Source organism: Ranitomeya imitator, chromosome 1 (genome assembly GCF_032444005.1).
Source record: "Ranitomeya imitator isolate aRanImi1 chromosome 1, aRanImi1.pri, whole genome shotgun sequence".
Lineage (NCBI taxonomy): Eukaryota > Metazoa > Chordata > Amphibia > Anura > Dendrobatidae > Ranitomeya > Ranitomeya imitator.
Genome location: NC_091282.1, coordinates 614,261,177 through 614,275,583, shown reverse-complemented (window position 1 = coordinate 614,275,583; position 14,407 = coordinate 614,261,177). Strand labels below are relative to the sequence as shown.

The 14,407-nt window shown below is 47.4% G+C and overlaps 1 protein-coding gene across 1 annotated transcript in view; it reads left to right on the top strand.

Annotated features, from left to right (window-relative positions):
* The window catches only part of LOC138637554 (V-type proton ATPase catalytic subunit A-like), a 138,662-nt gene that overhangs the window by 30,598 nt on the left and 93,657 nt on the right, over positions 1 to 14,407 (top strand). The window contains exon 2 of the mRNA XM_069726343.1: positions 11,118 to 11,209. Within this exon, the coding sequence (XP_069582444.1) occupies positions 11,128 to 11,209 (82 nt within the window). The 5' untranslated portion in view covers positions 11,118 to 11,127. The remainder of the gene's footprint in view (positions 1 to 11,117; positions 11,210 to 14,407) is intronic.

The following is a 14,407-nucleotide window of genomic DNA, read 5'->3' as shown; positions in this document are numbered from 1 at the left end:
TATCTGGAACTCATCCTCTTTAACTTATCCAGAACCCCTTGCCATACGGACGTGATGAACAAAGAAAACCTCTCCTCTTCAGGCACCCCCGAGGAATTCTTCCTATTAAATGAACTGAATTGAGGATGAAAACCATATGCACAGAAAAACGTGGACTTACCAGTGGACTCATGAGTACGGTTGTTTATTGCAAACTCTGCGAACGGTAAGTACTTAACCCAGTCCTCTTGATTTTCTGAAATGAAACACCTGAGATAAGTTTCAAGATTTTGATTTACACATTCTGTTTGACCATTAGATTGAGGATGAAAAGCTGAAGAAAACGACAAATGAATCCCCAGCCGGCTGCAAAAAGCCCTCCAAAACTTAGAAATAAACTGCACCCCACGGTCTGACACAATATCTGAAGGAACACCATGTAATCTCACAACCTCTTTGATAAAGATCTGTACCAGGGTCTTGGCATTATGTAAAGCGGGAAGGGCAATAAAAAGTGACATCTTGCTAAATCTGTCAACTATGACTAAAATAACTGTATTACCTTTAGAAACCGGTAAGTCAGTGATGAAGTCTATTGACAAATGGGTCCAAGGTCTATTGGTAATCTCCAGAGGTTGGAGAGACCCAGACGGGCGAGTACGAGGGGTCTTGGAACGTGCACACACACTGCAGGCAGCGACATATTCCTGTACATCATGATTTACCCCAGACCACCAAAAACGCCGATTGAGAAGGTCCGTAGTAACTTTACTTCCAGGGTGTCCGGCCAGGACCGAATCATGATGTTCATTAATGACCCTAAGACGATGATTAGCAGGAACATAAAGTTTACCTAAAGGACAGGCTGTTGGGGCGTCCCCCTGCGCCTCTAAGACCTCTCTCTCTCAAGATCCGAATTAATTGCGGCGACAATTACACTCTTCTGAAGTATAGGACCTGGCTCACAATTGTCCCCACCTCCTGGAAAACAACGGAATAACGCATCAGCCTTGACATTCTAGCTTCCTGGCCTATACGTAATTTAGAAATTGAACCTGGCGAAAAACAGAGACCACCTAGCTTGCCTAGGTGTGAGACGCTTCGCAGATTCTAGATACAACAGATTCTTGTGATCTGTGATCAACATGACTGGGTGAAGTGCTCCCTCCAAAAAATGGCGCCATTCCTCAAATGCCCATTTAATTTCCAACAGCTCCCTGTTACCAATATCATAATTCCTCTCAGTAGGAGATAATTTTTTTGAGAAAAATGCACATGGATGCCACTTACTCGGAGAAATTCCCTGAGACAATACAGCTCCCACTCCCACCTCAGAGGCATCCACCTCCACCACAAATGGCTGCGTGATGTCAGGCTGTATTAGTATGGGTGCAGTGGAAAAACACTTCTTCAAAGTCTCAAAAGCCTGGCAGGCCGTTTTGGACCAGACAGAGAAGTCCGTGCCTCTCTTGGTCATGTCTGTTAAAGGTTTGGCTACTACTGAAAAGTCTTTAATAAATTTGCAATAGTAGTTTGCAAAACCTAAAAACCTCTGTAAGGCCTTAAGGTCCTCAGGACGCTCCTGCTCCAAGACCGCCTTGACCTTAGCCGGATCCATATGAAATCCTGTGGAGGATAAGAAATAACCCAAAAACGGAATCTCTTTGACCGCGAACATGCATTTCTCAAGTTTGGCAAACAGTTTATTGTCCCCGAGTACCTGAAGGACCTGCCGTACATGATCCTGATGGGACTCGAGGTCAGGGAAATAAATTAACATGTCATCGAGATATACCACCACAAACCTACCTATTAGGTGACTAAGTATATCATTGACAAAGTGTTGAAACACAGCAGGAGCATTACTTAACCCAAAAGGCATAACCACATTCTCGTAATGTCCCTCTGGAGTATTAAACGCCGTCTTCCATTCATCCCCCTCCTTCATCCAAATGAGATTATATGCCCCCCTGAGATTTAATTTGGAGAAGCATTTAGCCCCCACAATGTGATTAAAGAGGTCCGGAATAAGAGGGAGCGGGAAAGAATCCTGGACCGTAATTTGGATTAATTCACGGAAGTCTAAGCATGGGCGTAAACCCCGGTCCTTCTTCCTAACAAAGAAGAACCCGGCAGCAATGGGTGATGACGAGGGTCTGATACGACCCTTGGCTAGACTCTCCATGATATAGTCCTTCATGGCCTGTCTCTCTGGGGCAGAGATGTTGTATAGCCTACTCTTAGGCAGTTTAGCACCAGGATTGAGACGTATGGCGCAATCATAAGGACGGTGTGGAGGTAGCTCTTGACTCCCCTCCTCAGAGAATACATCCTCAAAATCTGAGATGAACTCTGGCAAAACCTGAGAACTCAACCCGGCCAGCCGAGTGCCCAGGCAATGATCCCGACAAAACTCACTCCATCTAGTAATCTCCCGAGTCTGCCAGTCTAAAACTGGGTTGTGTAACATGAGCCATGGTAAACCGAGAACTATAGGCAACGGCAACCCCCCCAACACATAACAATCTATTGACTCAGAGTGCAACGCCCCTATTTGTAGGCTCACCCCACGGACGATCTGAGTGAAAGTCCCCTGGCTCAAAGGTGCAGAATCAATAGCTATTATAGGTATGGGTACAGACAACTCTTGAGTCTTAAGCCCATGTGCCTGAACAAACCCAGCATCAATTAAATTAAACCCTGCCCCAGAGTCCAGAAAGGCAGAGATATTGAGCCTACTTTCACCAAGACGAATCTCGGCTGGTAGGAAAAATTGTGGTTTACCTAAGGAGGAAACTAGTACATCCGAGTTGCCAACCTCCCCGCAACTTGGGCTCAATAGTTTTCCAGCGGTTGTCTTCTAGAAGGACACACATTCACATAATGACCCCTTCTGCCACAAAAAAATGCACCTCCCTTACGCCATACTACTGCAGCCCCCTTAGAACGAGAAGCGCCCCCCAATTGCATAGGTTCTCCTAGAGACTCAGATTCTGGTGAGTCCAAATCTGAATTACCCTTGAATAGCGGCAATTCATTAAGTCTCAGGCGCAGGCGGCGGTCCACACAGAACGCAAGAGACATAGCTGCCTCCAGTGTGGTTGGTGTCTCCTGTAGGGCGAAGGTATCTTTTATTTTATCAGATAGGCCCTGATAAAATTGACTGCGGAGTGCAGGGTCATTCCACATTGTGTCAGTAGCCCATCTCCGAAATTCAGAGCAGTACTCCTCTACTGGCTGGTCTCCCTGTGTAAGATGGCATATTGTGGACTCAGCGAGGGAGACGCGGTCAGGATTATCATACACTTGACCTAAGGCTTGAAAAGACTCCTCCACAGTCCGTAACGGCAAAGCATCAGCAGGAAGTGAAAATGCCCAGGCCTGAGGATCACCTTGTAGGAGCGATACTACAATTCCAACCCTCTGCTCCTCTGAACCTGAAGTGTGAGGAAGCAACCTAAAATACAAATTACAGGCCTCCCTGAATGTAACAAATTTGTCTTGCCCCCCAGAGAACCTGTAGCAACCCCTGCAGTGACCACTGGAGTGCGCTGTACAACCGCCAAGCGGAGGTCAGCCACCTCTAGACTGAGTTGCTGCAATTTTCCAGCTAAAGCAGCAATGAGGTCCATATTGGACCAAGAAAATTTTTAAGGTCAGTGATACTGTCACGCCATTAATGGCGATAAAGGGGCAGGATGGCGTACTGGGACCCACACCTGTCCCTGCCACTATAATGGGGCCCTGGCTTTCCCGTATCTCAGGGGTACCTATAATGTTTAGGAGGCCTGAGCCACCAGCGTATCCCTGTCTCCTGTGCAGGCCCTATCAGTGGCTCCCTCTCCCCCCAAGGGAGGTGGACTGCACCAGTGTATAAATACGACAATTAAACAGGGTATACAGACAAGGTAACTAAAAGTCTCAAACTCACCAAATGCTCACACAACCACAGAGGAAACACAGAGAAGGGAAGAGAAGGAAAAAACTAGGAAGGATAATAGGTTTAACATGCAACCAAAACAGCAGACACCAATCTCTGTAAATAAACCTCCAAGCTCCTAATACGACGCTTCTTCTCACTCCAAGCCAGGCAGCAGAACTGATCACTGACAACAGTTGTAGAGAAAGCTGAGTCTATATAGGAGCGGAGATTACCAAAACCAAATCAGCTGAGAGACATAGCTCTCAGTAACTTCAGTAGCAAGGTTTAGCTCTTCAGGAGAAGAGCTTCTGTTCATCGTGTGTGAACGAGGCCCAGAGCGCTTCGGTTCTCTGGAACCTCTCTGTCGCGGTAGCCCCGAGACATGTGCATTGTGTAGAGATATCAGTACTGTGCATTGTGTAGAGGTATCAGTACTGTGCACTGTGTAGAGATATCAGTACTGTGCATTGTGTAGAGGTATCAGTACAGTGCATTGTGTAGATGCATCAGTACTGTGCATTGTGTAGAGGTATCAGTGCTGTGCATTGTGTAGATATCAGTGCTCTGCACTGTGTAGAGATATCAGTACTGTGCTGTGCAGAGGTATCAGTACCGTGCACTGTGTAGAGATATCAGTACTGTGCATTGTGTAGACGTATCAGCATACCTCCCAACTTTTGAAGCTGGGAAAGAGGGACAAAGTTAGCGGCGCGCAACGCGCGCCGCGGCAAATTTTAGGACATGCCTCTGGCCACACCCATTCACTAGCCACACCCATATTCACGTCCCAACCACACCCATTTAGCACTGCTGATCACACTGTTCATAAAGACTAATTATAAACAAAAAATATGGCCACACAGTGCCCCATACTGTATAATGACCCCACATGATGCTCCATACTGTATAATGACCGCACAATGATGCTCCATACTGTATAATGGCCGCACATGATGCTCCATACTGTATAATGGCCACACAGTGCCCCATACTGTATAATGACCCCACATGATGCTCCATACTGTATAATGACCGCACAATGATGCTCCATACTGTATAATGACCGCACATGATGCTCCATACTGTATATTGGCCACACAGTGCTCCATACTGTATAATGACCGCACATGATGCTCCATACTGTATAATGGCCACACAGTGCTCCATACTGTATAATGACCGCACAATGATGCTCCATACTGTATAATGGCCGCACATGATGCTCCATACTGTATAATGACCGCACAATGATGCTCCATACTGTATAATGACCGCACATGATGCTCCATACTGTATATTGGCCACACAGTGCTCCATACTGTATAATGACCGCACATGATGCTCCATACTGTATAATGGCCACACAGTGCTCCATACTGTATAATGACCGCACAATGATGCTCCATACTGTATAATGGCCGCACATGATGCTCCATACTGTATAATGACCGCACAATGATGCTCCATACTGTATAATGGCCACACAGTGCCCCATACTGTATAATGACCCCACATGATGCTCCATACTGTATAATGACCGCACAATGATGCTCCATACTGTATAATGACCCCACATGATGCTCCATACTGTATAATGACCGCACATGATGCTCCATACTGTATAATGACCGCACATGATGCTCCATACTGTATAATGACCGCACAATGATGCTCCATACTGTATAATGACCCCACATGATGCTCCATACTGTATAATGACCGCACATGATGCTCCATACTGTATAATGACCCCACATGCTGCTCCATACTGTATAATGACTGCACATGATGCTCCATACTGTATAATGACCGCACATGATGCTCCATACTGTATAATGACCGCACATGATGCTCCATACTGTATAATGACCGCACATGATGCTCCATACTGTATAATGACCGCACAATGATGCTCCATACTGTATAATGACCCCACATGATGCTCCATACTGTATAATGACCGCACATGATGCTCCATACTGTATAATGACCCCACATGCTGCTCCATACTGTATAATGACCGCACATGATGCTCCATACTGTATAATGGCCGCACATGATGCTCCATACTGTATAATGACCCCACATGATGCTCCATACTGTATAATGACCGCACAATGATGCTCCATACTGTATAATGACCCCACATGATGCTCCATACTGTATAATGACCGCACATGATGCTCCATACTGTATAATGACCCCACATGCTGCTCCATACTGTATAATGACCGCACATGATGCTCCATACTGTATAATGACCGCACATGATGCTCCATACTGTATAATGACCGCACATGATGCTCCATACTGTATAATGACCGCACATGATGCTCCATACTGTATAATGACCGCACATGATGCTCCATACTGTATAATGACCGCACATGATGCTCCATACTGTATAATGACCCCACATGATGCTCCATACTGTATAATGACCGCACAATGATGCTCCATACTGTATAATGACCCCACATGATGCTCCATAATGTATAATGACCGCACATGATGCTCCATACTGTATAATGACCCCACATGCTGCTCCATACTGTATAATGACCGCACATGATGCTCCATACTGTATAATGACCGCACATGATGCTCCATACTGTATAATGACCGCACATGATGCTCCATACTGTATAATGACCCCACATGATGCTCCATACTGTATAATGACCGCACAATGATGCTCCATACTGTATAATGACCCCACATGATGCTCCATAATGTATAATGACCGCACATGATGCTCCATACTGTATAATGACCCCACATGCTGCTCCATACTGTATAATGACCGCACATGATGCTCCATACTGTATAATGACCGCACATGATGCTCCATACTGTATAATGACCGCACATGATGCTCCATACTGTATAATGACCGCACATGATGCTCCATACTGTATAATGACCCCACATGATGCTCCATACTGTATAATGACCGCACATGATGCTCCATACTGTATAATGACCGCACATGATGCTCCATACTGTATATTGGCAGCACATGATACTTCGTACCGTATAATGGCCACACATAGCTACTCCTACACACGTGGCTGCGCTCTGTAAACTTTGCACACACGGCTCCGCTCCGTACACACGGTTCCACTCCATACATCTCATACACACACGGCTCCGCTCTGTACACCTCGTACACATTCAGCTCCGCTCCATACACCTCATACACACACGGCTCCTCTCCATACATCTCGTACACACGGCACTACTCCGTACACACACCGCTCCGCTCCATACACATTGCACACGCTGCTCCGCTCCGTATACCTTGCACACACACAGCTCCGCTGCGTACACCTCATACACATACAGCTCCTCTCCATACATCTCGTACACACACGGCACTACTCCGTACACCTCGTACACACACGGCTCCACTCTATACACATTGCACACGCTGCTCCACTCCGTTTACCTTGTACACGCATGGCTCTGCTCCGCACACGTGGCTCTGCTCTGTACACCTCGTACACATGTGGCTCCGCTCTGTACACCTCGTACACACGTGGCTCCGCTCCGTACACCTTTCACACGTGGCTCCGCTCCGTACACCTTTCACACTCTGCTCTGATCCGCACACCTCTTACACACACGACTCCGCTCCGTACACCTGTCACATGCTGCTCCGCTCCATACACCTCGTACACACGCGGCTGTGCTCCGTACACCTCATGCACACGGCTCCGCTCCGTACACCTTTCACACGCTGCTCTGATCCATACACCTCGTACACACACAGCTCTGCTACATCCACACTAAATACCTCCTGACCTCACACACATACACTTACCCTCCTCCGGCGCCCATGGAAACCAGCAGAGTACTGTACAAGGATGTCCTCCCGATCATGTGACCCCTGACTCCTCCCATCCTGTGACCTCATCACAGGTCCTGTGCGCACAGAGCAGCCATCATGTGGTTTGCTGCTGTGCGGCCGGGTGCAGGGACTCAGGGAGCTCTCAGCTGACCGGGTAAAATCACATACCTCCCAACCAGTGCGGGACAATTAATGTCCCGCCCGGGATCGCGGGGCTGACTGTCAAAATCAGGACAGTCCCGCTGGATCCGGGTTGGTTGGGAGGTATGGTATCAGTGCTGTGCACTGTGCAGAGATATCAGTACTGTGTACTGTGTAGAGGTATCAGTATTGGGCACTGTGTAGAGCAGGGGAGGGGAATCTTTTTTCTGCCAAGGGCCTCTTGGATATTTATACCATCCTTCGGGAGCCGTGCAAACTCCGCCCACAAAGTTCATCCTGACTCTGGCACTGGTGTCAGGACGTAATCTTTCATTGCAGGCCCTTCAGTGTTCAGTAGTGAACACTGCATATGTGTGCTAACAGAGCAAGAAGAAATTAATGAGCTGCTTGTAATCAAAATACACCTCCCTGCTAGTTATGAGCAAGCATACTCATTACTCAGTTTTCCCAGAGCACGCTCGGGTGGTCTCCATGCTCGGAGATTTAGCTTTCGTTGCCGCAGCTGCATGATTTGTGACTGCTAGAGAGCCTGAACACGTGGGGTTTGCCTGTTTGTAAGGGAATTCCCACATGTATTCAGCCTGTCTAGCAACCTCAAATCATGCATCTGCGGCGATGAAAACTAAATCTTGGAGCATGCCAAAGTACTCGGAGACCACCCGAGCATGCTCGGGGAAACCCGAGTAACGAGCATACTCACTCATTACTACTCCCTGCACAAGAATGTAGTCCCTGAGAATCTGCTCCAGGGCCTGACAAAAGGTCATCAAGGGCCATAAATGGCCCTGGGGCCTGAGGTTCCCCACCCCTGGTGTAGAGGTATCAGTACTGTGCACTGTGTAGAGGTATCATAATTGTACACTGTCTAATGACATCAGCACTGTGCACTGGGTAGAGATATTAATACTGTGCACTGTGTAGATGTATCAGTAGTGTGTAGAGGTATCAGTACTGCACAGCTCCCAACCATCCCTCATACTGTGGGACTGTCCCAATTTTGAGGCTGTGCTCCGCAGTTCCACACAGACTCTGCTTCTCCCGCACAGCCAGCAGGAGAAGCAGCCGACACGCACCCCTTGATTAGGTCATACCCCTCCGAATCTTTCCCAGTGGTTCAGAGAGGGAGAGAGAGAGGACATTCTGAGGTGTGTGTGTGTGTGTGATGGTTACTGTGTGGTGTTAGAGCAATCCAGTGCAGCCTGTTAGCCAGAGCAATCCGCTGCAGCCTGTTAGCCAGAGCAATCCGCTGCAGCCTGTTAGCCAGAGCAATCCGGTGCGGCCTGTTAGCCAGAGCAATCCAGTGTGGCCTGTTAGCCAGAGCAATCCAGTGCGGCCTGTTAGCCAGAGCAATCCAGTGCAGCCTGTTTGCCAGAGCAATCCGCTGCAGCCTGTTAGCCAGAGCAATCCGCTGCAGCCTGTTAGCCAGAGCAATCCGCTGTAGCCTGTTAGCCAGAGCAATCCAGTGCGGCCTGTTAGCCAGAGCAATCCAGTGCGGCCTGTTAGCCAGAGCAATCCAGTGCAGCCTGTTTGCCAGAGCAATCCACTGCAGCCTGTTTGCCAGAGCAATCCACTGCAGCCTGTTAGCCAGAGCAATCCACTGCAGCCTGTTAGTCATAGGCACAGTATATATATATATATATATATATATATATATATATATATATATATCCTTTATATACTACAGAAGCTATGGAGTGGAGTCAGTAGATAGTGGTGTTGTCCGAGTGCAAGCAGAGTTCGCAGAGCTGGGCTACATTGCAATGTGCAGGATCTGTGAGGCGGTGAAATCTTTGCCCGCATTATAAGCAGAGCTGCTGGGACACATCTACTGCTCCGACTTTACACTGGCATCATCATGTGTGGCCATTATACAGTATGGAGCACTGTGTAGCCTTTATAGAGTATGGAGCATCATGTGGGGCCATTATACAGTATGGAGCACTGTGTGGCTATTATACAGTATTGAGCATCATGTGAGGCCATTATACAGTATGGAGCACTGTGTGGCCATTATACAGTATTGAGCATTATGTGGGGCCATTATACAGTATGGAGCATCATGTGTGGCCATTATACAGTATGGAGCATCACGTGGGACCATTATACTGTACACAGCATCATGTGGGGCCACTATAGAGTATGGAGCACTGTGTGGCTATTACACAGTATTGAGCACCATGTGTAGCCGTTATACGGTATACAGTAGAGCACTGTGTGGCCATTATAAAGTATTGAGCATCATGTGTGGCCATTATACTGTATGGAGTACTGTGTGGCCATTATACAGTATGGAGCATCAGGTGGGGACATTATACAGTATGGAGCACTGTGTGGCCATTATACAGTATTGAGCATCATGTGTGGCCATTATACAGTATGGAGCATCATGTGTGGCCATTATACAGTATGGAGCATCATGTGTGGCCATTATACAGTATGGAGCATCATGTGTGGCCATTATACAGTATGGAGTACTGTGTGGCCATTATACAGTATTGAGCATTATGTGGGGCCATTATACAGTATGGAGCATCATGTGTGGCCATTATACAGTATGGAGCATCACGTGGGACCATTATACTGTACACAGCATCACGTGGGGCCACTATAGAGTATGGAGCACTGTGTGGCTATTACACAGTATTGAGCACCATGTGTAGCCGTTATACGGTATACAGTAGAGCACTGTGTGGCCATTATAAAGTATTGAGCATCATGTGTGGCCATTATACTGTATGGAGTACTGTGTGGCCATTATACAGTATGAAGCATCATGTGTGGCCATTATACAGTATGGAGCACTGTGTGGCCATAATTTTTTCTGTTTAAAATTATTGTTTATGAAAGTGTGATTAGCAATGCTAAATGTGTTTGGTTGGGGTGTGGATATGGGTGTGACTAGCTGTGAAATGGGTGTGGTCCGGGGTGCGGCCTAAAATTTGCCGCGGTACGCTGTGCGCGCCGCTCCCTTTGTCCCTCTTTGACTTCTTGGCAAAGTTGGGAGGTATGGTACTGTGCACTCTGTAGGGATATCAGTACTGTGCACTAGGTAGAGCTATCGAAACTGTGCAACATGTAGAGGTATCAGTACTGTGCACTGGGTAGACATATGAGTGCTGTGCACTGTGTAGATGTATCAGAATAGTGAGCTCTTGTCATATGGATATGGGCGCTTTGTGAAGTTTACTGATATTTCTATTACAGCTCCACAACAATGGACTTTTCCAAGCTGCCACGGATCAGTGACTTGGAGCAGGAGAGCATGCTGGGATTTGTCCATGGCGTCTCTGGACCAGGTAATGAGGCTCATTCTAGCAGTCTTGCAGTGGAGTTTACAGTGGGAAAGATAAGCACTGTAGGGGGATACAATAACTTGGCCAAATTCAGTGTGGTTTATTTGGTGGGACATGAAGCAATTGCACTTTTGCTAAGTGGCAGGAAAATGGTCATCCTGAGTGTAATTTATCATGACTGCAGAATGGCTGGCCTCTGCCCGAATACCCCACTCCTATACCCTCCACATACCTTTCCAGTTACCTCCACTTACCCCTTTTTCTTACAATAAAGATAGACACGGTGACTTGGATGAAATGGCCAAATCTGCCTTTATTAAACAACCTTAACATACTAAATTAACATATAAATTATGAATCTGAGAAAGGGTCTTTGGCAGCAACTACATTGAAAAGAAGTCACCATCAGGTACTCCTCTATTGCCCCAACCGCAAACACGCCAATTCGGGGGCCCTCCTGCCAAATGGTGCCCTATCCATTTCTCTTTGAGCTCTTTGCCCAGTAGGGACCCTGATTATTGCTGAACTTGAGGCAAAGGAGGGAGCTGACCCTCACAAAATAGGGTCTCCCCCCTCCCCTTTACCATACCACCTTAGCTTTCCAAAGACCCGATCTTGCCACAACATGCATGAGTGAGCACCTCATGAGTGCATGACCCTCCAAACCCGAACAGCCTTTTCCAGGCCCGCTCTTAAATCTAGGGCCTATATATCGATACCTATGGGTGACAAATGTACCCCATTCCGACGCAAATGTCCCCGGAAGGAATCTCTAAATTCTGATGCCTTAAATACAATGGCCCCATTGCTAGTAAGAAAATGGGATATCTCTCTATTGACCTTTGCCCAAGCTTTATTCAAACGCTCAGTGGAGCGGCCATGTTTCTATGTTAGTCGGGCGACAATGTCCGACAAAACTAACACTAGACGCGGGTGGGAAGACATCATGTGTACGCAGTCAAATGTGATGTCCTGGATCAATTCTCTAGAGGTCCGAACGTCTAAGTTGTTCCCACCAGCGTGTATCACCAAAATATCCAGAGACCTGTCCAAACTGGCATGGAAATAAAACACGGGCATAAGTCTAGTCCATAGCATCCCGCTGACACCGATCCACCGAACCATCGCTTCTTCTCCACAGAGTCAGAGCTGATGGCCATCAAGCCTGACATCAGCCCTTACTGCTTCTCATAGCACAAAAGATAGGCCAAGAATCCAAGCCAGCAGTGGGCAATCTGGAAAAGGAGAAGGATGAATACACATAGCTGCCAACAGTACCATCCCAAAATAAACTCTGCATGTTTTTTTTTAATAACATACTTGGATGCACATACAAATTGAATCGCTCTGACTCCCATCGTCCAATTCTCTTCACCATGTCCAGAGGTAAACCAAATCTAGATGTCTCAGTGGCCACCTGTATTTTGAATGAATGTGACCCATAATGCGATCCGTCTACCCCATTATACGTCAGACATCTCTTGAAAATAGCCATAAACTGGAATCACAAAAATGCCAAGCCGTTCTCGTGTACCAATAAAGACCTCGGATTCATCTCTCTCAATCACAAAAATTCCCTCATGCACTTCACTAGGCATTCATTAAGGCCTTCTACCGCATTCAATGGAATTACCCGGCCTCTACAATCTGTCTTGGATTTTCTCAATAAACCACAAAGTGCCCCCTAATCTGCAAAAACATCTCCATATTGTAGTCTGCCCTGACTATGCCCGCTGTTACTTACTAACTCACTAAGTCTGAAAGCCCCCCCCAAAAGCTAATGTAAAAGCTAAACAAAACAATACAGCTGTCATGGTCCAGTCCGGAGTTTATTTTCATCTTTCCTCTCTTGGGAATGGTCATGCAGGGGTTAATCGCCTCAGCCTCGTTCTTGAGCAAGCTGGGCTATTTCTGTCCCTCAGAGTCTGCTGACTAGTGTTAGTGATAGTTCATGCTTCCCAGCTTGAGCCCCTGACCTGTATCCTGGTTTTGGTGATCCTTGTGTCTCTGTCTGCCTGTACCGGTGTATGACTCTATCTGATTTCTGGACTTCGCCTCTTGTTTTCCATCTCTGACACCACGCTCCCCTTCTGGTTCTGACTTTGGCTTGTACCCCGACTTTGTCTTACGTTTCTCGTTTTGGTTTCCCCGTTCCCGGTAGGCTCTGATTTCTTGCGTGTCCCTGACTATTCTCCTGACTGCCCCTGTGTACAGTTCTGATATCTCTGTGTATGACCTTGGCTTGTCTGACTTCTCTCATTACCTGTGACACATGTGCCTGAGCTCTGTGTTACTATGCTTAGTGTTTAACCTCTCTTCCCTCACCAGCTCCCCCTGGTGGAGGTTTCACTACAACAACTTTGTATTGCGAAGAACAAGCCCCCACCAGGATGGCGATAAGTTTCCTTAATAACTCAAAAGAGACCGGCTTCCTCCAGTCCCAGTCCACTCGGCCTTTTCCGTAACCCTTAAGTCCCTACCTGACTATAAAATCCTTAGTAGCATCCTTCTTCATGGTCAATTTAAACAAGAATGCTAAGGCAGACATGCGACCAATCAACACCGACACTGATATTCTGTCCTCATGCGCTTGACATATCATATGCAACAACAAACCCACTCTCTCTTCATCTGACTGACATACACTATTCTCCACCTCCAAACACTGCAAAAATTCCTTGGTTCCCTGCCTACCACCCATGACCGGTGTAGGCGCCCGTGTGCCGATTCCCTGCCTACCACCTGCTACTGGTGCAGGTGCCATGGGAGCTGCAGTATGCCTGCTCCCTCCGCCACCATCGCTGCTATACCCCCCATCTAGGACGTTATCGATGTCCATAAAATGTTTAATTTCTTGTGCTGAGACACGGCTGGAAGACCCAGCTGCATGCCATGGTGATGTAGATGTGTCCCCACCTATTGATGTTATGGCTGAGCATGCAGGGAGGTGAGTTCTTCCCCGTGTCTACTCACCAACGGTGCAGTGCACTAGTGTGGATTCTTCCCAGCGCATCGAGAAGCTGGCCGATGTGGGAAGTCCTCAGCTGCTAAAGGGTCCCAGGTGGGGTTCTTCTGTTTCCGCTGCACCATTGGAGTCACCTCTGGACTCATCCTTTCAGGAAGCCGGGGCCTTCTTGAGCATTTTGGAGGCACTGGTGCCACAGCCACCACCCCAACCCCAGCACTAATGTCTGCAGCTGC